At 48.4% G+C, this 20,835-nt stretch overlaps 1 protein-coding gene across 11 annotated transcripts in view; it reads left to right on the top strand.

Annotated features, from left to right (window-relative positions):
* TCF3 (transcription factor 3) overlaps positions 1-20,835 on the top strand; it is an 89,725-nt gene continuing 68,890 nt past the window's right edge. For all 11 annotated transcript variants that reach the window (XM_083720407.1, XM_083720402.1, XM_083720406.1 and 8 more), the window contains exons 1-3: positions 1-111; positions 11,751-11,851; positions 19,963-20,035. In XM_083720407.1, coding sequence (XP_083576533.1) covers positions 11,780-11,851; positions 19,963-20,035 — 145 coding nt within the window. In that variant the 5' untranslated portion in view covers positions 1-111; positions 11,751-11,779. The remainder of the gene's footprint in view (positions 112-11,750; positions 11,852-19,962; positions 20,036-20,835) is intronic.

Genomic DNA, 20,835 nt, shown 5'->3' with positions numbered 1-20,835 from the left:
GGGCGCGCGCACCCCGGCTGCGCCCCGGGGATCAACGCGAGCCAGCCGTGGATGTGACGCGGACGCCCCCCACCCCACCGCGCCCCCCCTATTTCGACACAAACTGAGCAGGTAAGCTGGAGGAACGGGGAGAGAAGGGGGGGAAGGGCTGCTTACTTTTAATTTGGGGGGGGGAGAATGTTCACTTTTGACTCCTCCCCCTCCTCCTCGGAACTATTTTGTGGGGGGGGGGCGCGCTCAGGTCAGACTTAAAGACCCCACCGGGGTGGAAAACTTAACTTGGCCGTTTTCTGCGAGACTTTCCTCGGGGGCTCCCCCTCTCCCCACACCCCCCTCACCCCGCATCCCTATCGCCACCCCCCTACAAATTATTTTTTATTTTAAAATGGTGAGGGATTCCTTCCCCCTCTCTTGCCCTTTCTCTTTCTCTCTCTCTCTCTCTCTCTCTCTCTCTCTCTCTCTCTCTCTCCCCCCCCCCCCGGAAGTGGTGTTAAACTTTATGGGGCGGGAAGTTAGTGGAAGCAAAGGAAGGGGGGGCGAGAGAGAGGGGGTCTCCCTGACTTCTTTCCACCTCCCAGTTAAATGTTCTTTGGGGGGGGCTGCTACTGTATCTAGAACTATTTGAAAGTTCTGTTTTGTGGGGGGGGGGGGCTCCAGCCGCCCCATTTTCCTGCCTCGTGGACTTGAGGAATAGAATCAGGCCACATTGTGTTTGTTGGCTCTGTCTGTCTGTGTGTGTTGTGTTGTTGTTGTTGTCTTATATATTTTGAACCGGTTACACTAGCAGCTTTTGAATTCCAGGAGTATATTTTTCCTTGAGGTGTATGTGGGGGGGGGACACCCCGAATTTCTCACCCAATTCACCCCATTAACAACCACCTACGGTATATTGAACTGTTATCAGATTATATCAAACTGTACATGTGTACAGTTCCCTGGCCTCAAACTTTCCCCCAGAAATTTACCTGTGCAAATGGCTTGATGGGGAGATTTGGGGCAACCAGAGAGTTGTTCCCAAAAGTGGTCGTGATCCAGAGTTTGTCTTCCAGAGAGTTTTTTAACAGTCCCTTCGAATATACACTTCTGCCTATCCGGACTTTCTGCTGGTGCGTTCGGGAAAGTAATGTATACAGTTACATCATAATCTCTCCCGTTTTAATCCCCCATTTTTTATTCTCCTGCTCCACGTCCCATAATTTCTGCTGGCCACTGTGCACCATCCCACGCCTGCCCGCTGACCCTGAAAGATCCAGTAAATAAGAATTAGGAATGGCTTGAGTTTTGTGTTTTTCCAGGTAGGCCTCTATCACATGGGCAGATTATTCCTCTTTTACAGGTTCCCACCTTGTACACAAGCCAGCCTTTCCCAGACAGGCTCCCCAAATTTAATATCCCTTTTTCCACCACAGATTTTATTCGCTGCCTCCCCACCTCCCACCCCACAACTCCCCTTATTGTTAGCAAAATGAAGCCCTAGAACGTATCACTCTTTTGGCACAAAACAATCCTTAATTTCACGAAGGAGCTCCCCGAATAAAGCTGGGTTTTTGGACAAAAATAAATGACTTCAGGGAAGTTTGGGCCATTGGTGGTTTTCTTAAAAGGCCGCTTGATGTTTTTTCGGGTTTGTTTGCACGTGTTTGCTTGTCTGAAACAATTGTCTCAGGATGATTTGGCCTGTTTGTGGACATCAGTTTGCCTTCCTCTGTCTCCTCCCCCCTCCCAAACACACACACACAAACACACACAACACCATCCTAAGTTTTGTCTGAAGTCCCATTGTGTGTGCAAATTTCCCGTACCTCCTGCTAGTCTGTCTTAACCAGGGAATCCAAAACTCTTCCAAAAATACATTTCATTCTGCCTTCTCTATGCAGACAACCTGGACGCTTGTTTTGCACAAGTTGCTGTTGGAAGATATATTTATATTTCTGTGTGCATGTGGAATTACGACGTAATATTAATGGAGTCGCCGTTTCCCCTACACCACAGGCCCACACTCCTGGGTTTTAAACGTGGAAAGACATATTTATGGTATTTCTGTATATGTGCTGATCTTTCGGACACCAGCAAGGTTTGCGCCGTAAATCCTCCAATTTAGCAACTCTGTTTGTGTGTAGCTGAACTGTAATACCATAATGGTGGCACTTGCAATTATTTTTATTTTTTATTTTGGAGGGGTCCCAGACAGCAGCTGTTTGCATGCAAAAGAGGTGTCTTGCCTGCTGAATTAAACTCATTTTTTGGGGGGTGTAAGGTCTGCCTGTCTGTGGATTCCCCCCCCCCCAGTAGTAAAAAGCTCGCTCTGTGTGTGTGAGAATGGCAGCTGCAGGGAGCTTTGTGTGGGCCTCTCTGCAAACTTTTCTTGCGAGTGCACACGAGGCTGGACCTGCCCCCTTCTTCTGCTTTGTGTGAGATGCCTTCCCCTCTCCCCCCCCATTTCCCCCCAGAGTGTGTGTTAAATTGCACTGGGGGGGGGGTCAAACGCTTCGATTGCGCTCCAAAGTATTGGCGACCCTGCCTGCTGGGGTTTTTTAAAAAATATATTATTACAAAAGTGGGTGCTGTGGGAATTGGTTTTGGAGGACAAGAAGGGGGGGGGGAGAGAGAGAGATGGAGGAAGGGAGAAGGGGGAGGGATGCAGTCGAAAAAGGAGGAGGGTTGGGTGAGACTGGCTAGAAACTCTTTGTCCTAAACTCATAAAACTCTCAGCCCTGGCAGGAGAAAGCTCAGGAACTGAGTCAGGTTGAAGTGCAATAGGAGAGAGTTTTTTTTCTTTGGGGGGGGGTGCACCGGGAAGGTAGAAATCCCCCTTTTCATTCCACAATATTTTTGTGTGCGGAGGCGTGGCCTTTTCGTATACCGATCTTTTTTATTTTTATTTTGTACGGAGGCAGGTGCAGAGCAGAATCGGGCCTTGCCTGTGTCGTCGTCCCCCCATATTTTTTGCCCTTGGGTCTCACTCCGTCCTTGCCCTTTTTCACGTGGGGGGGTGGGGTTTGCAGAGAGCAAAGGGGCAGGCCTGGGAACACCCCCCCCCAAGGCCTGGGACCCCCGGTCTCTTTCCCAGACCTGCAAAAACCCCACACATTTCCAGCAACGCCTTAGCAAGAATCATATGCTGTTTTGGGCACTCTCATGCCCATGGGGTTTTTGCCCGCTGGGTGGAGGAATGTATGCGTGGGATAAATCCTCCCCACAGCTTGACACCCCCACACCCCAAATCATCCCAGAATGCAAGGAAGCAGTCAATATTGACATTACATTTTTCTCCCATGCAACAATATCCATATCTGTAGAAACATTTGATGGGGAAGCGAAATTCTCTGTGGGTGGCACAGCCCCCCGGGTCCCTGTATCCTAACCGACCCCCCCCCCAAGGGCGTGTGGTTCGATACATATTTAACTTGCTTCTTTCTCTCCCAACCCCCACACCCCCACAATGCCACCTGCTAGTAAATTTGTGTTCCCAACCCAGGAACACACACAGGTCTCTGGATCAGCAAAGAATATATCGCTTTTGAGCACAGATTTTAAAAACACATTATTTTTTGCCCCCCTCCCCAATCCCCAGTTGGCTTCTCAATTTTAAATGCGGCCTGAGGAAGGCCGGCGTAAAGAAAAACGTAAAAATTGCCTGGTGTTTTTGGAGATACCCCTTCTAAATTCTTAAACACAATGAAAAATCGAAGCTGGGTTTTGTTTGGGGACGACGACACACAAACAATCTAAATAGCAGGTTTGTGTGTGTTTTTTAAAAATGAAGGCTGGTTTGGATGAGTTTACATACTCAGAAGTAAGGCCTCCACATTTAACAAGGCTTAATCCTGCACCAGGTAAACAGGGGAGATGTTGTGTTGTTGTGCTGCAGTCCGGCGCCTGCTTACATGGGAGTAAGCCCTTACTGGACCCAGTGGGATTTCCCACAGAGTAAACATGCATTCGATTCTTCCACTCTTCAAATGTCTGTTTAATGTGGACTAGCGGCTTTGCAAGTAGGGACGCGGGTGGCACTGTGGGTTAAACCACAGAGCCTAGGATTTGCCGATCAGAAGGTCGGCGGTTCGAATCCCTGCAATGACGGGGTGAGCTCCCGTTGCTCAGTCCCTGCTCCTGCCAACCTAGCAGTTCAAAAGCACGTCAAAGTGCAAGTAGATAAATAGGTACCACTCCGGCAGGAAGGTAAACGGCATTTCCGTGTGCTGCTCTGGTTCGCCAGAAGCGGCTTAGTCCTGCTGGCCACATGACCCGGAAGCTGTACGCCGGCTCCCTCGGTCAAGAAAGCGAGATGAGCGCCACAACCCCAGAGTCGGCCGCGACTGGACATAATGGTCAGGGGTCCCTTTACTTTTAAATCATCATCATTTTTATTATTATTACATTTATCTCCCATCTTTTTACCAAGGCTCACGACAACCCTGTGAGGTAGGTTAGCCTGAGAGACGTTGGCCGAGACAAGGTCTCCTCATCAGCTTTGGGGCGGAGTGTGGATTCGAACCCTGCTCTCCCAGGTCCCTAGTCCATCACTCTTAACCACTGCACCGCACAAAGAACGACAAATTGACTTTGCACTTTGCAGCAACCGAGCACATTTGGGGAGGCCAGAGTAGAAACCGACAGCTATCTCATTTTCGTGTGGCCACTGTGGTCAAGAGGAAATATATTTCCTTCCAAAACAATTGAAAAGTAAATACCATATTTTTCGCTCTATAAGACGCCCCAGACCACAAGACGCACCTAGTTTTTGGAGGAGGAAAACAAGAAAAAAAATATTCTGAATTTCAGAAGCCAGAACAGCAAGAGGGATTGCTGCGCAGTGAAAGCAGCAATCCCTCTTGCTATTCTGGCTTCTGGGATAGCTGCGCAGCCTGCATTCGCTCCATAAGACGCACACACATTTCCCCTTACTTTTTAGGAGGGGAAAAGTGAGTCTTATAGATCAAAAAATACAGTAAATCTGGGGATCTGGTCCTCTTGCTGTAATTCACTGAGATGTGAGCTAGTCCTCTCCTGTGTGTGTATCCAGCAATGTTTGTGGGCAGAAGAGCACGTGCAAAGTACAATTTCCTTGCAACGCCACCCCGGCCTTTCTCAGAAACAATCATATCCCTCCATGCATTATTATTTTGTGTTTGCATTAAATGGACGTCTAATGGCAGGGAGTTCCGCCGGTTTCATTCTGCGTCTGTTTCCTTTTGTCCGTTGCGTGATCCTGAGTTTTGTGGTGTTTCTCGAACCCGCAGTCGCAGGGCAACGTTGGGCAAAAGCTTCCTGCATTGCCAAGGGGTTGGACTAAATCAGGGGTCAGCAAACTTTTTCAGCAGGGGGCCGGTCCTCTGCCCCTCAGACCTTGTTGGGTGCTGGACTATATTTTGAAAAAATAATAATGAACGAATTCCTATGCCCCACAAATAACCCAGAGATGCATTTTAAATAAAAGGACACATTCTTTTCATGTAAAAACACACTGATTCCCGGACCGTCTGCGGGCCAGATTTAGAAGGCGATTGGGCCGGATCCGGCCCCCGGGCCTTACGTTGCCTACCCATGGACTAAATGACCGCAATTCCAATTTTATTTTCTCGTACCGACCCTTGAAGCTGGTAGATCTGTGACCCTTAATCGCGGGTGCATTATGGACCAAAGGAGCGTAGGATTAAAAAAAATTGATTGCAGCTTTGGAGGGTCGGATCCAGAAATTGCTGGAACAGCTTCTGTGCTGGGGAAAAAGCTGCTGTTTTTTGGAAGGTGGCTTCGAGGTATTTCTGGACTCCTGTCTTTTGGCCCTGCTGGCTGTGGTTGAGGAAATCCTTCAACATCTGAAGGGATACAGGTTTCATAAGAACCGAGAACCTCTGAGTTGAAAGGGAACTCCAAAGGACATCTATCCCAGCCCCCTGCAATGCCAGGGGTGTCAAGACACGGTCTCCCATCCAATTCCAAACCATGCCGGGCCCTGCTTAGCTTTGCAAAGCTGTGAGCACTTTTATCGCTGAATGGACCCATCCATTCTCTAAGAAGAGAAGAGGCATTCTCTTCCCTGGGGGAATTTTCAGGCCAGAATTATTCTCAGCCCCACCTACAGATGTTTGTGGGGGGTGTCAGAACCTGGGACCTTAAGCGTTCAAAGTAGGTACTCAAGACGCTTCTTCCTGAAATTAAACAAGTTTCCAGTCCTCATTGTTTCCAAAGTGAAAACTGCTTTAAACTGAATCAGATCCTTGCTCAGTGCTGTCTTAGCCAATGCTGTCTACACGGTATAACACCGGTCCTGAAAGACCTACATTGGCTCTCAGGACGTTTCCGAGAACCATTCAAACATGGGTAGGCAACCTAAGGCCCGGGGGCCACATCTGGCCCAGTCGCCTTCTAAATCCGGCCCACAGACGGTCCAGGAATCAACGTGTTTTTACATGAGTAGAATGTGTGCTTTTATTTAAAGTGCATCTCTCGGTTATTTGTGGGGCATTGGAATTCGTTCATTTTTATTTCCAAAATATAGTCTGGCCCCCAAAAGGTCTGAGGGGCAGTGGACCGGCCCCCTACTGAAAAGGTTTGCTGACTCCTGATTCAAAGTGTTGGTGCTGACCTTGAAAGCCCTAAGTGGCCCAGTATCCCTGAAGGAGCATCTCCACCCCGGACACCGGGGTCCATCTCCCAAGGGCCTTTTGGCAGTTCCCTCCCTGCAAGAAGTGAGGTTGCAGGGAACCAGGCAGAGGGCCTTCTTGGTGGTGGCGCCCGCCCTGCGGAACGCCATCCCACCAGATGTCGAGGAAATAAACCACTATCTGACTTTTAGAAGACATCTGAAGGCAGCCCTGTTTAGGGAAGCTTTTAATGTTTGAAGTTTCATTCTGTTTTCATATGTACTGGAAGCTGCCCAAAGTGGCTGATGGGAAAATCAGAGAGCTGGTATGGTTTAGGGGTTAGAGTGACCTACTGGGAACTGAAAGACCCGGGTTCAAATCTCCCCCTGGCCCTGAAGCTCACCGGGTGTGACTTTGGGCCAGTCGCTGCCTCTCTGCCTGACCTAGTGAGGTTACAGGGAATCAGGCAGAGGGCCTTCTCGGTGGTGGCGCCCTCCCGCCAGATGTCAAGGAAATAAACAACTCTCTAACTTTCAGAAGACATCTGAAGGCAGCCCTGTTTAGGGAAGCTTTTAATGTTGGATGTTTTATCATGTTTTTGATCTTCTGTTGGGAGCCGCCCAGAGTGGCTGGGGAAACCCAGCCAGGTGGGTGGGGTAGAAATAATCTATTATTATTATTATTATTACACTGACTGGCAGCAGTTCTCCAGGGTCTCGGGTGTGAGTCTCCCCTCCCCCCAACCCCGCCTGCCCTACATGGAGATGGTGAGAATTGATTTTGGGAATGCCTACATTTGGAACCACTGAGTTATGCTCATTCCCCAAGTTTTGGGACTACAGTTCCCATCATCCCTGACCGCTGGTCCTGTTAGCTAGGGATGATGGGAGTTGTAGTCCCAAAACATCTGGAGGGCCGAGTTTCGGGGTGCCTGCAATAGGGTATTGGGCTGTGGCCAACTCATTTCTCCTCTTGAGTAGACCCACTGAAAGCAAGGGAGCCATACCTTTCTTTCTCTAATGGGTCTATTCTGAGTTGGACCAGCTCTGGATAACAACCAATTATCGGAGTTTTAAGGGCTCATTCCGGCTGGACGTAAGTGTTCCAGGGAAGATATATTTATAATATTCCTGTGCGGGGTGGTGGTCTTACCGACACCGGTAAGGTTTGCACGGTATTAAAGGATTATCTGATTCTGTAGTTGTGTGTAGGTTTTCTCGAGCAAATATGTGTAAAAGGAACAAGCCCTACATCATAGCTGTCAACTTACAAATTTGAAAATAAGGGACCAGCAGCCTCGAAAATAAGGGATCAACAATTACTTTGATAAAATACGTATTTTGTTGCATGCAAATGGCTTTAGATACCTATTAGGTCCATAAATTACCATATAGCATATATTCAACACAAAAAAAGCAACAATTTGTTGTTGACAAAGGACAGCTGGACATAGAAAGGGCCCTGATACCTTCAGAAGCTTATTTAAGGGACAGCATCAATAAGGGACAGCAGCGGGACATGGCGCTGGGATAAGGGACTGTCCCACCAAATAAGGGACGCTTGACAGCTATGCCCTACATCCACTAAACTTTGGAGACGGAGGTTAATTGGGAGAAGGGAAGTGGTGGGGAGAAGCCACTCGCTCTCAGAGTCCATGCAATACTTTGCGGCCTGTTCCATCCACACTGAAGCTTGCAAGCTGCAGGCACAGTCCTAATAATAATAATAATAATAATTTTTATTTATATCCCGCCCTCCCCAGCCGAAGCCGGGCTCAGGGCGACTAACAACAATAAAATAGTACAACATTCTAAAATCATTTCATTATAAAATTAATTCAAATCAAATTGATGACAACCATTAGGCTAGAGTTCTGTGAAGATTGCCAAAGGAGGGAGTCAGACTGTGCCTTGGCCAAAGGCCTGGTGGAACAGCTCTGTCTTGCAGGCCCTGCGGAAAGATGTCAAGTCCTGCAGGGCCCTAGTCTCTTGTGGCACAGCGTTCCACCAGATCGGGGCCACGGCCGAAAAAGCCCTGGCTCTGGTTGAGGCCAGCCTAACCTCTCTGTGGCCCAGGACCTTCAAGATGTTTTTGTTTGAAGACCGTACGTTCCTCTGTGGGACATACTTAATACCTTTATTGTCGTTGTTAAAGACCCTCTCGCTCACCTGGAGATTCGAGCCTACCTGGTGGTCCGACAACCCTAGAAGCCAGAGCAGGGGGGTCTCCAACGTTGTGCTCACAGCAACCTTTTCCCAGGGTCCGTGCCAGCGTTGGAGATGTGCAAGGTGTATTTTTCTCTGGGTGACCTCTTCCGTGTTGTTTGAAATTTGCCAGGCGCATTTTGCACCTTGCTTTCGGCCGCTTGCGACCGTGTGAAGACGCCCGGGTGCCAGGATGACATCTGATGTCTCCGCCATCGGGGGATCCTTGGATCTGGACACTTAAGACCCCACCCTGTAGAATCCTATCTGCAATATTTTATCCGCATCATTGGAATGGAACAGCCTTGGTCCAGTATACCTAAAGGAGCGTCTCCACCTCCATCGTTCTGCCCGGACACTGAGGTCCAGCGCCGAGGGCCTTCTGGTGGTTCCCTCCCTGCGAGAAGCCAAGTTACAGGGAACCAGGCAGAGGGCCTTCTTGGTGGTGGCGCCCACCCTGTGGAACACCCTCCCACCAGATTTCAAAGAGAAAAATAACTACCAAACTTTTAGAAGACATCTGAAGGCAGCCCTGTTTAGGGAAGCTTTTAATCTTTAATAGGTTATTGTATTTTAGTGTTTTGTTGGAAGCCGCCCAGAGTGGCTGGGGAAACCCAGCCAGATGGGCGGGGTATAATAAATTATTATTATATAATGAATTTCAGAGACCAAAATTCTACTTTTGTGCAGCCTGAGCAGGAGCAGCGAACGACGTCCTAGCGAATTCTGGTCGCTTCACTTCGCTTCTCCCTGTTCACCATTGGGAAGAATATTCCCACCTTATGAATGGTCCGTGCCCCCATTCAGAAAAAGAGGTCGGAAGAGGCCAATATATACCCGTACTGTCCTTGGATCAAAGGATTTTCCTCCTTTTAAGTTCCCAGACCTCTTAGCCCAGTTCAAGGTTGTCCTTCAAACTCCCAGCCAGATGTTCAGATGAGAATCCGTCCCAGCCAGCCCATCCTTTGCAAAATAGGACTTTAGGACCATCTTAGATTCCGTGTTGGCAACCGCAACCCTGGTTTAAGAGCTGTTTGGTGCCAAGCTTATATATCTGGGTTTCTGACACTCTCAGAAATGCACAAACTTGAGAAAAGCATTCTGCTATCGTCAAATGAATAAACTTTGTGCATGTTTTTGTGAAGGTTTGTGGGGTGGCTCTCTCCCCCAGTTCTCATGCCCATTTTGGGGGGGGGAATGGAGGGGGAAAACTGGGTCTACCCCTTCTTTTTTTGAAAACCTCCCCCTTCCCAAGTCTTTAGCATCTCTATTTGCGTGCTGTTTTCTCTCTTAAGTAAGGGACGCGGGTGGTGCTGTGGGTTAAACCACAGAGCCTAGGACTTGCCAATCAGAAGGTCAGCGGTTCGAATCCCCGCGATGGGGCGAGCTCCCATTCCTCGGTCCCTGCTTCTGCCAACCTAGCAGTTCGAAAGCACCTCAAAGTGCAAGTAGATCAATAGGTACCACTCTGGCGGGAAGGTAAACGGCGTTTCCGTGTGCTGCTCTGGTTTGCCAGAAGCGGCTTAGTCCTGCTGGCCACATGACCCGGAAGCTGTACGCCGGCTCCCTCGGCCAGTAAAGCGAGGTGAGCGCCGCAACCCCAGAGTCGTCCGTGACTGGATGTAACAGTCAGGGGTCCCTTTACCTTTACCTTTAGTCTAGTTGTGGTCTAAATCACTGAGCCTCCTGTGCTTGCCGATCGGAAGGTCGGCGGTTCGAATCCCTGCGACGGGGTGAGCTCCCGTTGCTCGGTCCCTGCTCCTGCCAACCTAGCAGTTTGAAAGCACATCAAAGTGCAAGTAGATAAATAGGTACCACTCCAGCGGGAAGGTAAACGGCGTTTCCGTGCGCTGCTCTGGTTCGCCAGAAGCGGCTTAGTCCTGCTGGCCACATGACCCCGAAGCTGTACACCGGCTCCCTTGGCCAGTAAAGCAAGATGAGCGCCGCAACCCCAGAGTCGGCCACGACTGGACCTAATGGTCAGGGGCAGCAGTGTAGCGTGGGGGGTGCAGGGGGGGCTGGTCGCACCGGGCGCAACATCTGGGGGTTAGGGTTGGGGGCGCAAATCCACAGGTTAGGGGGCGCAAATCCACAGGTTAGGGGGCGCAAATTACTTAACTTGCCCCGGGTGCTGACAACCCACGCTATGCCACTGGTCAGGGGTCCCTTTACCTTTACTTCTCTCTTGAATAGTGATAGTTTATCGGTTTTCCAAGGTTGGCCAAAGGCATTTGATGCACAGCCTTGAAAGGTACCCAGGATAGAAGTGCTCTCTCTTTCCCACTCTCTTCCCTTCCTGCAAAAATAAAAATCCTGTTTTCATTTCACATATTCGCCACCCACCCCCTTGGACATCGCCAGGTACTGATGCTATAAATATGAAATTGGGAACTGCTAAATATGTGATATGATGAAATCCAGATCAGAGGGTGTCGGCAATGTAAATACACCGGGGAGTAAGAAGAAAACAACTTATTCTTTTATTTTGTGTGTTTTTATTGTTGTTAAGTTTTTATGTTGTGTCAAATGTAATGTTTTTCTTTTGTGTTTTTGTCTCTGTGTTAGAAGACTATTAATTTTTTTTTTGGGGGGGGGAGGGAAGAACTGTGGACGTCACCTCACAGTCCGTCTAGCCCAGAAATCGGGGGTGGAACATTTGGAAAAAAATAAATCAAAGTGTTTGTGGGGGTGAATTTGCACCCGCCGATTTCCTCTCCAATCCTCCATTCTCCATTCAATAACTCACTTCTGGATTTGAAAGCAGATCTCTGCACAAGGAGATAGTATTGCGAAATGAAATGTTTGTTTCTGGGTGGTTTTTTTCCTCCGTTTCACAAATATTATTTTAAATTTAAAAAATTAATACATCTCTTTTTCTTTCTCTCCCTCCTCTCCTCTCTGTTCCCATCCCTTCCTCCCCTCCTCCTTTTTGTCGGTGTGGAATAATTATAATAAAAAGGACGGACTACGTTTGAATCTGGGGGGAATATGAACCAGCAGCAGAGAATGGCCGCAGCCGGGACCGACAAGGAACTGAGTGACCTCTTGGATTTCAGTATGGTAAGTGAGACTCTAGTTATTTGCCTTTTTGCGGGGGTTTTACGCACGTGTCAACACGAGGGGAGGGAGCGGTGGCATTACGCTGGATTGGGTGTGTTTGAGTGAGGGAGTCGGACGGAGGCAACTCACAAGGAGGCGAGCGGTTGCGGGTACCAACTTGTTTGTTCCTCGTCGCAGTATCAAGGGGGACGCGTAATTGCTACGGTCTCCTTGTTGTGAAGACTTAGAAAGGGTGGGGGCGGAGTAGGGGAAGGAGGGGGAGAGAGAGAGAGAGAGAGAGAAGGAAGGAAGGAAGGAAGGAAGGAAGGAAGGAAGGAGAGAGAGAGAGAGACAGGGAAGGAAGGAAAGAAGGATGGAGAGAGAGAGAGAGAGAAGGGAAGGGAAGAAGGAGAGGGGGAGGGAAGGAAAGAAGGAAGGAGAGAGGGAGAGAAGGGAGGAAGGAAGGAGAGAAGGAAGGAAGGGGAGAGAGAGAGAAGGAAGGAAGGAAGGTGAGAGAGAAAGAGAGAGAGAAGAAAGGAGAGAGAGAGAGAGAGAGAGAGAGAGAGAGAGAGAGAGGGAGGGAGGGAAGGAAGGAAGGAAGGAAGGAAGGAAGGAAGGAAGGAAGGAAGGAAGGAAGGAAGGAAGGAAGGAAGGAGAGAGAGGGGGGGAGAGAAGGAATCTGGAATCTCGGCTAAAGCATCCATGGCCAGCCCACCTGTGCTTAAAAACCTCCAAGGAAGGAGACCCCACCACCTTCCATCCCACCGCTGAGCACCTCATCCTGTCAGAAGGTCTTTCCTGACGTTGAGTCGCAATCTCCTCTCTTGCCCCTTGAAGACACGGGTTTGAGTCCTGCCCTCCAGAGTGGGTGAAAACAAGCTTGCTCCCTCTTCCACCCCCTAAGAGATATTTGAAGGCGACTCTTCCGGTCTCCTCTCAGTCTCCTCTTTTACAAGCTGAACATACCCAGCTCCTTCAACCGTTCCTCATCAGGCTTGGTCTCCAGATTCTTGGTTCTCCCTCCTTGGCACACCTTCCCGTTTTGCCAACGCCCTTCCTAAAATAAGCTTCTGGTTGTGTTGAGGCTGTTCGTTTACTCCTGGGAAGAGGGAGCTGTGAGCTCTGCCTAGACTCCAAACTCCACCATCCTTGGTCTTTGGCCATACTGGCTGGGATGGGAGGGAGTCAACGAACACGTAGAGGGCTGTAGATTTTCCCATTCCTGGCTTAATAAGAAGAGGCTTTCTCTTCTCTCAGAAGGCAAGGCCTCTTATAAATAGAGGCTTTCCCCCAACATCTGGAAGGGTGTAGGCCAGCGGTTCTCAACCTGTGGGTCCCCAGATGTTGTTGGACTACAACTCCCATCATCCCTGAGCTCTGGCCTTGCTAGCTAGGGGTGATGGGAGTTGTAGTTCAACAACATCTGGGGACCCACAGGTTGAGAAAGGCTGGTGTAGCCCTCCCCATCCCTGAGATCTTAGAAGAGGTATTCCCTGCTTTCAGGAGGGAAAACCTCTTTTAAATACAGTGGTCCCTTGGTCCTCGAACTTATTCCGTCCTGGAAATCCCGTTCTGAAACCAAAGTGTTCCAAAGCCACGGCAGCGTTTCCCATAGAAAGCAATGCAAAATGGATCAATCCGTTCCAGGCTTTTAAAAACAACCAATAAAGCAGCAATTGAATGTGGATTTTGCTATCTGACAAGACCGCTGACCCATAAAACGAAAGAAATAAAGAATGTAGCCACACAGTCCATCGATCAGGAGCTGAACTGGGTTCCACGCAATCGCGAAAACAAAACGAAAAAGAGCTGCAAAAACGCAAGATAAACGGCAAAAGCAGGCGTAGCACTCAAAACGGAAGCGTGGCGCTCAAACTGGAAGCGCAAAACTCAAAACGGAGCACGTTCGGCTTCCGAAGAAAGGTCTGCAAACCGGAACACTTGATTCCGGGTTTTCAGCATTTGGGTTCCAAGTTGTTTGAGTCCTGAGGCGTTTGAGAACCAAGGGACCACTTGTAGCGATGTTCTTCCATCTCTTTGCAGAGAATGCCTCTTCTAAACAGAGATGCCTCTTGCATGGAGTGCAGAATGCTGATTCTTGTATCAGGGACGGCGAATCCCTGTCTTTTCCAGAATTTTTTCCCCGTTGGCTATTCTGACGGGAGTTGAAGTGGGGGCGCCGTCAGTAGGGGGACAGATCCTGTGGCCTAGGAAGACGCTTTCTCCTTTCTCAAGTAGGAATGCCTCTAAAAAGAGGCATTCTTCCTCTTTATAATCATTATATAAAACATGGATAAAATATAAGGATTTCCTAGAACCAAAACCAGGCATCACCTCTAGAAGCAATCGCAATAAAAAAGAAAAATATGGAATTTGAATGGGCCACATAGAAAGATCTGATTAAGGAAAAAAGATCTGACTAAGGAAAAAGATATTAAATTGGTAATTTTAATATTATGAGGAGGATTATGAGAAAGATTATGAGGAAATTAAATGACATCTGACGGGTTGGATCCAGTACCATCAATTGCATGAAGTGTTCAGGTCAGATAAGAAAGAAGGTTTCTCAAACGAACCTGCATTATTAGAAAAAGTGTTATTACAAAACAAAACTAAAAATGTATGATACATTATTGGAGTGGGAGGTCAAAGACGAACAGGTCAAGGAGGTGATGATCAAGTGGGCTTTAGATATGGGGAAGCTTTCTCCTTTCTCAAGTAGGAATGGCTCCTCTAAGAAGACGCATTCTCCCATTTCTCGGGCTCCTCCTGCTGATTTTATTGAGGGAAGCCGAACGGAGGCAGACTTTCGGCGGGCGATGTGCGGTCAGATGAGAGAGTTGTGTCACGCCTTGGAAGGGCGTGTGGTCTTGACTTTTTAAGATAAGGAGCCTTGGAAGGAGGCCAGAGAGAGGCGCCACGTCACGGAGAGAGATAAAACTCAACCCAGAGAGTGACAGCTGACAGCGTCGGTCTCTTTTCTCTTCTCTAGTCCATTTGGTCAGGCAAGGGGCCACCTGGGTTGCTAAATTCTGCACATCATATTAACATGGTTTCTCGAAATTCGCTGCCTGCTAGGTGCATAGAGGGACGCCGGTGGCTCTGTGGGTTAAACCACAGAGCCTAGGACTTGCCGATCAGAAGGTCGGCGGTTCGAATCCCCGCAATGGCGGCGTGAGCTCCCGTTGCTCGGTCCCTGCTCCTGCCAACCTAGCAGTTCGAAAGCACGTCAAAGTGCAAGTAGATAAATAGGTACCGCTCTGGCGGGAAGGTAAATGGCGTTTTCGTGCACTGCTCCAGAAGTGGCTTAGCCCTGCTGGCCACATGACCCGGAAGCTGTACGCCGGCTCCCTCGGCCAGTAAAGCGAGATGAGTGCTGCAACCCCAGAGTTGGTCACAACTGGACCTAATGGTCAGGGGTCCCTTTACCTAGATACATAGATTTGGGATTCTGGCTGGCTCCTTTCATATTTCTCTCTCTCTCTGTGTGTTGTCGTTGTTTTAGCACACTGCATCATGGGAGCTGTAGTCCTCTAGCGCTGCACGCATTAGAGGTGGTTTTTCCACACTGCGTGGGAAATTATAGAGAGAGGGAGGGAGGGAGAACCTTAAGGGAACTCCTGCCTCCTGTTGTTGAATTTGTTTCCTTTGCACGTTCACAAATCTGTTTCTTCTTCTGACGCTGCGTAAAAAGCTTCAGAAGGGAGGATGGAGGTTGTCTGCATTTTAAGGTGGCGGTGTAGTGAAAATTTAAAGGCGCAGTTTTGCAACCCTCGAATTGCAGGGAATATCTCTGCTTCCTTAAAAGCCTGGCCTGGTTACGATGCTTTAAAACGCCGCAGGTAGAATTGATCTTAAGCCAGAACATAGGAAGTCCATCTAGTGCAGTATTTCTTACACCGACCGGCAGCTCTAGGGGTTGCCCTATGTCTGGAATTTCCTGGACGTAGCCGGAACACTGCAGTTCCCGGAAGCAGTGTCTGAGCAGAAAGTGCTGAAAGGTCTGTGAAAATCCAATGTTGGAATCTTGTTGTTGTTGTTTAGTTGTGTCCGACTCTTCGTGACCCCCTGGACCAGAGCACACCAGGCCCTCCTGTCTTCCACTGCCTCCCGCAGTTTGGTCAAACTCATGCTGGTCGCTTCGAGAACACTGTCCAACCACCTCGTCCTCTGTCGTCCCCTTCTCCTTGCGCCCTCCATCTTTCCCAACATCAGGGTCTTTTCCAGGGAGTCTTCTCCTGAGGTGGCCAAAGTCTGGGAGCCTCAGGTTCAGGATCTGTCCTTCCAGTGAGCACTCAGGGCTGATTTCCTTCAGAATGGAGAGGTTGGATCTTCTCGCAGTCCACGGGACTCTCCAGAGTCTCCTCCAGCACCAGAATTCAAAAGCATCCATTCTTCGGCCATCAGCCTTCTTGATGGTCCACCTCTCACTTTCATTGATCACTGCCTTGCCGTGGCGAAGGGGCTTGAATAACTCAGAGAAGCTATGAACTATGCCGAGCAGGGCACCCAAGATGAACAGGTCATAGTGGAGAGTTTTGACCAAACGTGATCCACCTGGAGGAGGAACCGGCAAGCCACTCCAGTATCCCTGCCAAGAAAACTCCATGGACAAAGACAACAGGCATATAAAAGTTGGAAGTCTAGATTGTGGAGAATTTCCTTTTCAAAAAATCTCAAGAACTTCATTTTTCTTTTGCAAAGAAAACCCCCTAAGCTCAACGACGTTTGCGGCCGGGTTTTCGCTTTTTGACATTTGGCAACCCTACTCAGCAGTTTTTTAGGCAAGTGTGTCTCTGGAGATGGGGGGGAAACCGAACCCAGGAACTTTGGCATGCAAAACAGCAAGTTCCTTTCCTACAAACTGAGCAAGGCGCTAGTCCTCAGCATTCTGAACCTAGAGATGCTTCATGCGGGCAACTTTCTTGGTGCTCCAACGCATTTTGCGACTGGTGTGAGTTTATTCATTGCATTCACCTTTTCCTCCAAGGAGTCCATGGTTCCCCCCCCCCCCAGTTACCCCCTACAATGACCCTGAGAGGTATGCCAAGAGTTTGCGACTGGACTCCAAGGTCACCCTGCAAGCTTCCTGGCGGAGAGGGGATTCGAACCCTGATCTCCCAAGTCCTAGTCTGACCCTCTAACCATTGCACCCCACTGTCTTCCTAGGGTCTTTCTGCTCTGGGGCAGCTCTATAAATTAAATAGGTGGATCAATATGTGCAAAGGAATATGTCCCCTTAGAGAAGGACCTGAAATATTTTCCTGGGAGCTTGAATTTTTGTTTTGGGAACTTTCTGAATTTTATTTTTCATTCTCTTTTAACCTCTTTTCTATTCTTCCCTTCCCTATGCCCCTTTTTGTATTTTTATGGTATCTATATAAAAGTCCTGGTTTGGTTAAAAAAAGAGAGGAAAGAAAGTAAGTGTTGTATATTTTTCTCTATAAACCTCAATAAAATTTATTTAAGTGGAAAGAATCAGTATGAATGGCCCTTGGAGCCATAACTCAGCTAATGTTGAACTTGCCTACGCAGCCTGCTAAAGTTTCTAGTCCACAGTAATTTCCCATGCAAACCACCTGTTTGCTGATAACCTGTGCCGTATCTGAGGGATGGACAAAATCTCCTTTTTAGCCCCACAACATCATGGTACCCACCAAGTTGGAGAAGACTGCCTGCTCTTTATTTTTTAGAAATTTGCACAGGCTTAATTTGCACAGACAACATTGTGATTCAGGTGATCGTGCATTGCTTAAATAGCAATGACAAACCTAGACAGCATCTTAAAAAGCAGAGACATCACCTTGCCAACAAAGGTCTGAATAGTTCAAGCTCTGGTTTTCCCAGTAGTGATGTATGGAAGTGAGAGCTGGACCATAAAGAAGGCAGATCGCCGGAAAATGGATGCTTTTGAATTCTGGTGCTGGAGGAGACTCTTGAGAGTCCCATGGACTGCAAGAAGATCAAACCTCTTCATTCGGAAGGAAATCAGCCCTGAGTGCTCACTGGAAGGACAGATCCTGAAGCTGAGGCTCCAGTACTTTGGCCACCTCATGAGAAGAGAAGACTCCCTGGAAAAGACCCTGATGTTGGGAATGATGGAGGGCGCAAGGAGAAGGGGACGATGGAGGACGAGATGATGGGACAGTGTTCTCGAAGCTACCAGCATGAGTTTGACCAAACTGCGAGAAGCAGTGGAAGACAGGAGTGCCTGGCATGCTCTGGTCCAGGGGGTCACGAAGAGGCGGACATGACTAAACAACAACAAATCATTCCTCTTCCCAGATCTTCCCAGCATTGGATAGAAAGCACAGAAGAGGAAAAAAATCAATCAAAGATGCATATTTTCACAGGTCTTTCCTGCAAAACTTTGACCAGGAAGACTGCAAGTGTGTTTGGAGTTGGAGAGATCGGCTTATTCATTGATCTGGGGCCAAAACTTGTTTATATTGCTGTGATCACACAGGCAGTTTCCAATTTATCTGAATGTTTTTGAAGGGGGGGTTGTTGAAGTTAGGGTTGCCGTACATCAAAACTTCATTTGCAACTTTGTCCATTAAAAAAAAAAGCTAAACTTTTGTGTCCGAATTTTCGCTTTCAACCCTAGGTGATAAATTGAAATTTCTGATTGGTGTCAGAGCTGTCTGCTTTTTTGTGCGACTTTTCAGCAATAGATTTTGCTTCTTTGACTCTTTTTCTTGTTGGGGGTGTGTGTAGCGTATTTAAAAAAGCAAGGGGGTGGCAGATTAGTTTGCAACTAGAGGCGAGCAGAAATTTCCTGGGCATTGTTTTTTTAATTTTTTAATTTTGCTTCCCCACCCAAAAAGCAGTGGAACAGACTTCCTTAGAAGTCTTTAAAAAAAAAACCTCCCTTAGAAGTTTCGAAGCAGAATTTGGGAGGCTGTGTTTCATGGCCACGTTAGCTGAGATTCTCGCACTACAGGAGGGTTGGACTAGATGACACTGTAGGGTCCCTTTTCCAACTCTTATTCTGTGTGTTATATATGTGTGTGTTTAAACCCAGAGAGGAGAAACTGTGCCAGATTTTGGGAGGTGTTAAATACCACCTGTAGCCACCCACGCTGGCACCCCCTTCTCCTTGTCTAGGTAACCTCTTCCCGATGTTCAAAATTTGCCAGGCGCATTTTGTACCCAGCTATCGGCCACTTATGGGACATGGTTGGCTCTGTGGGTTAAACCACAGAGCCTAGGGCTTGCCGATCAGAAGGTTGCCAGTTCGAATCCCCGCAATGACGGGGTGAGCTCCCATTGCTCAGTCCCTGCTTCTGCCCACCTAGCAGTTCAAAAGCACGTCAAAGTGCAAGTAGATAAATAGGTACCACTCCGGCAGGAAGGTAAACAGTGTTTCCGTGCGCTGCTCTGGTTCGCCAGAAGCGGCTCAGTCCTGCTGGCCACATGACCCGGAAGCTGTACGCCGGTTCCCTCGGCCAATAAAGCGAGATGAGCGCCGCAACCCCAGAGTCGGCCACGACTGGACCTAATGCCCAATATGGGCATGTCTTTAAGTCAACATCTTACATTAAAAACCTGACAGTACCAAACTATCGAAGGCTTTTCACCAAAGCCAGACTAAACGTCTTTCCTTCTGCAGTGTTGAGAGGAGTTCCCTACCAGGACAGACTTTGCTCGTGTGGTCCAGACATCGACACCATAAAACATTTTGTTGCACTGTGCAAAATACGAGCAAGCCAGGGCTGAACTGATACTACCCTTGCTGGTACCTTTCCTGGGAAAATCAGAGGCTCACTATGTCAGGTTCCTATTGGAAGACCGGACAAACACTAGAACATTAGCAGTGGTGAGGTTTTTATCGGTGGTTGCAAGAACCAATGATCCCTATATTTTGAACAAAATGCTTGTTTAACCTGGAGGTAGGCTGTAGGAATTGTGCATTGCTTTGTAACAATTTGTTGGGTCTCTGGACCGTAATAAAGGTTGATGATGATGAAAAATCAAGACGTTACAGCCACCTTGTCCCCAAAATGGCAACCGGAAATTTTCGTGTTTGCAACTGCAACCGTGGTTTAAGGAGCCGTTTGGCGCCTGACGTATATATACCTGAGTTTCTAATGCTGTTTCCCCCCCTCTTCTTCTTCTTCTCCCCCCCCCAGATGTTCCCGCTGCCAGTCGCCAATGGGAAAAACAGACCGACGACTCTGGCTAGCACACAGTTCGGAGGATCAGGTATGCTTGCATATATCTCCCCGTATTTCTGGTTTTTGTCCTCCAGGATTGCACAAATGGGAATCCTGAGGTCTTGTCCTTGCTGTTGCTGGCACTCCAGCTTCCTGCGTGGCAATAATAATAATAATAATAATTTTATAATAATTTATAATGATATGAATGATGCAAGCAGCATCAGAGGTGATGGTGGAAGTTGCGGGGATTCGGGCACAACATCTGGAGAAGGGCGACATGTGGGAATGTTGCGGGGAACAGGAGAGGATATATTGATTAATATTACCCTTGCTCTAAGGGACGCGGGTGGCGCTGTGGGTTAAACCACAGTGCCTAAGGCTTGCAGATCAGAAGGTCAGCAGTTCGAATCCCCGCAATGGCGGGGTGAGCTCCCATTGCTCGGTCCCTGCTCCTGCCCACCTAGCAGTTCAAAAGCACATCAAAGTGCAAGTAGATAAATAGGTACCGCTCCGGCGGGAAGGTAAATGGCGTTTCCATGCGCTGCTCTGGTTCGCCAGAAGCGGCTTAGTCCTGCTGGCCACATGACCCGGAAGCTGTACGCCGGCTCCCTTGGCCAATAAAGCGAGATGAGCGCCGCAACCCCAGAGTCGGCCATGACTGGACCTAATGGTCAGGGGTCCCTTTACCTTTTTCTAACTTGCTCTAGCAAGTTTCTTTATACAGCAGAGTGCATTGCCCCCATTTACAGAAAGTTGGTTGCAGACTTGTGTGAGTCTGTTTAAGACAATAAGCATATTTAATCTGGCTTGCCCAAATTGAGATATGTTCTGTTATTCCTAGTGATA

The sequence above is a fragment of the Podarcis gaigeae genome, assembly GCF_964106915.1.
Source record: "Podarcis gaigeae genome assembly, chromosome: 18".
Lineage (NCBI taxonomy): Eukaryota > Metazoa > Chordata > Lepidosauria > Squamata > Lacertidae > Podarcis > Podarcis gaigeae.
The sequence above is the reverse complement of the archived record's forward strand: the minus strand, read 5'-3'. Positions and strand labels throughout refer to the sequence as shown.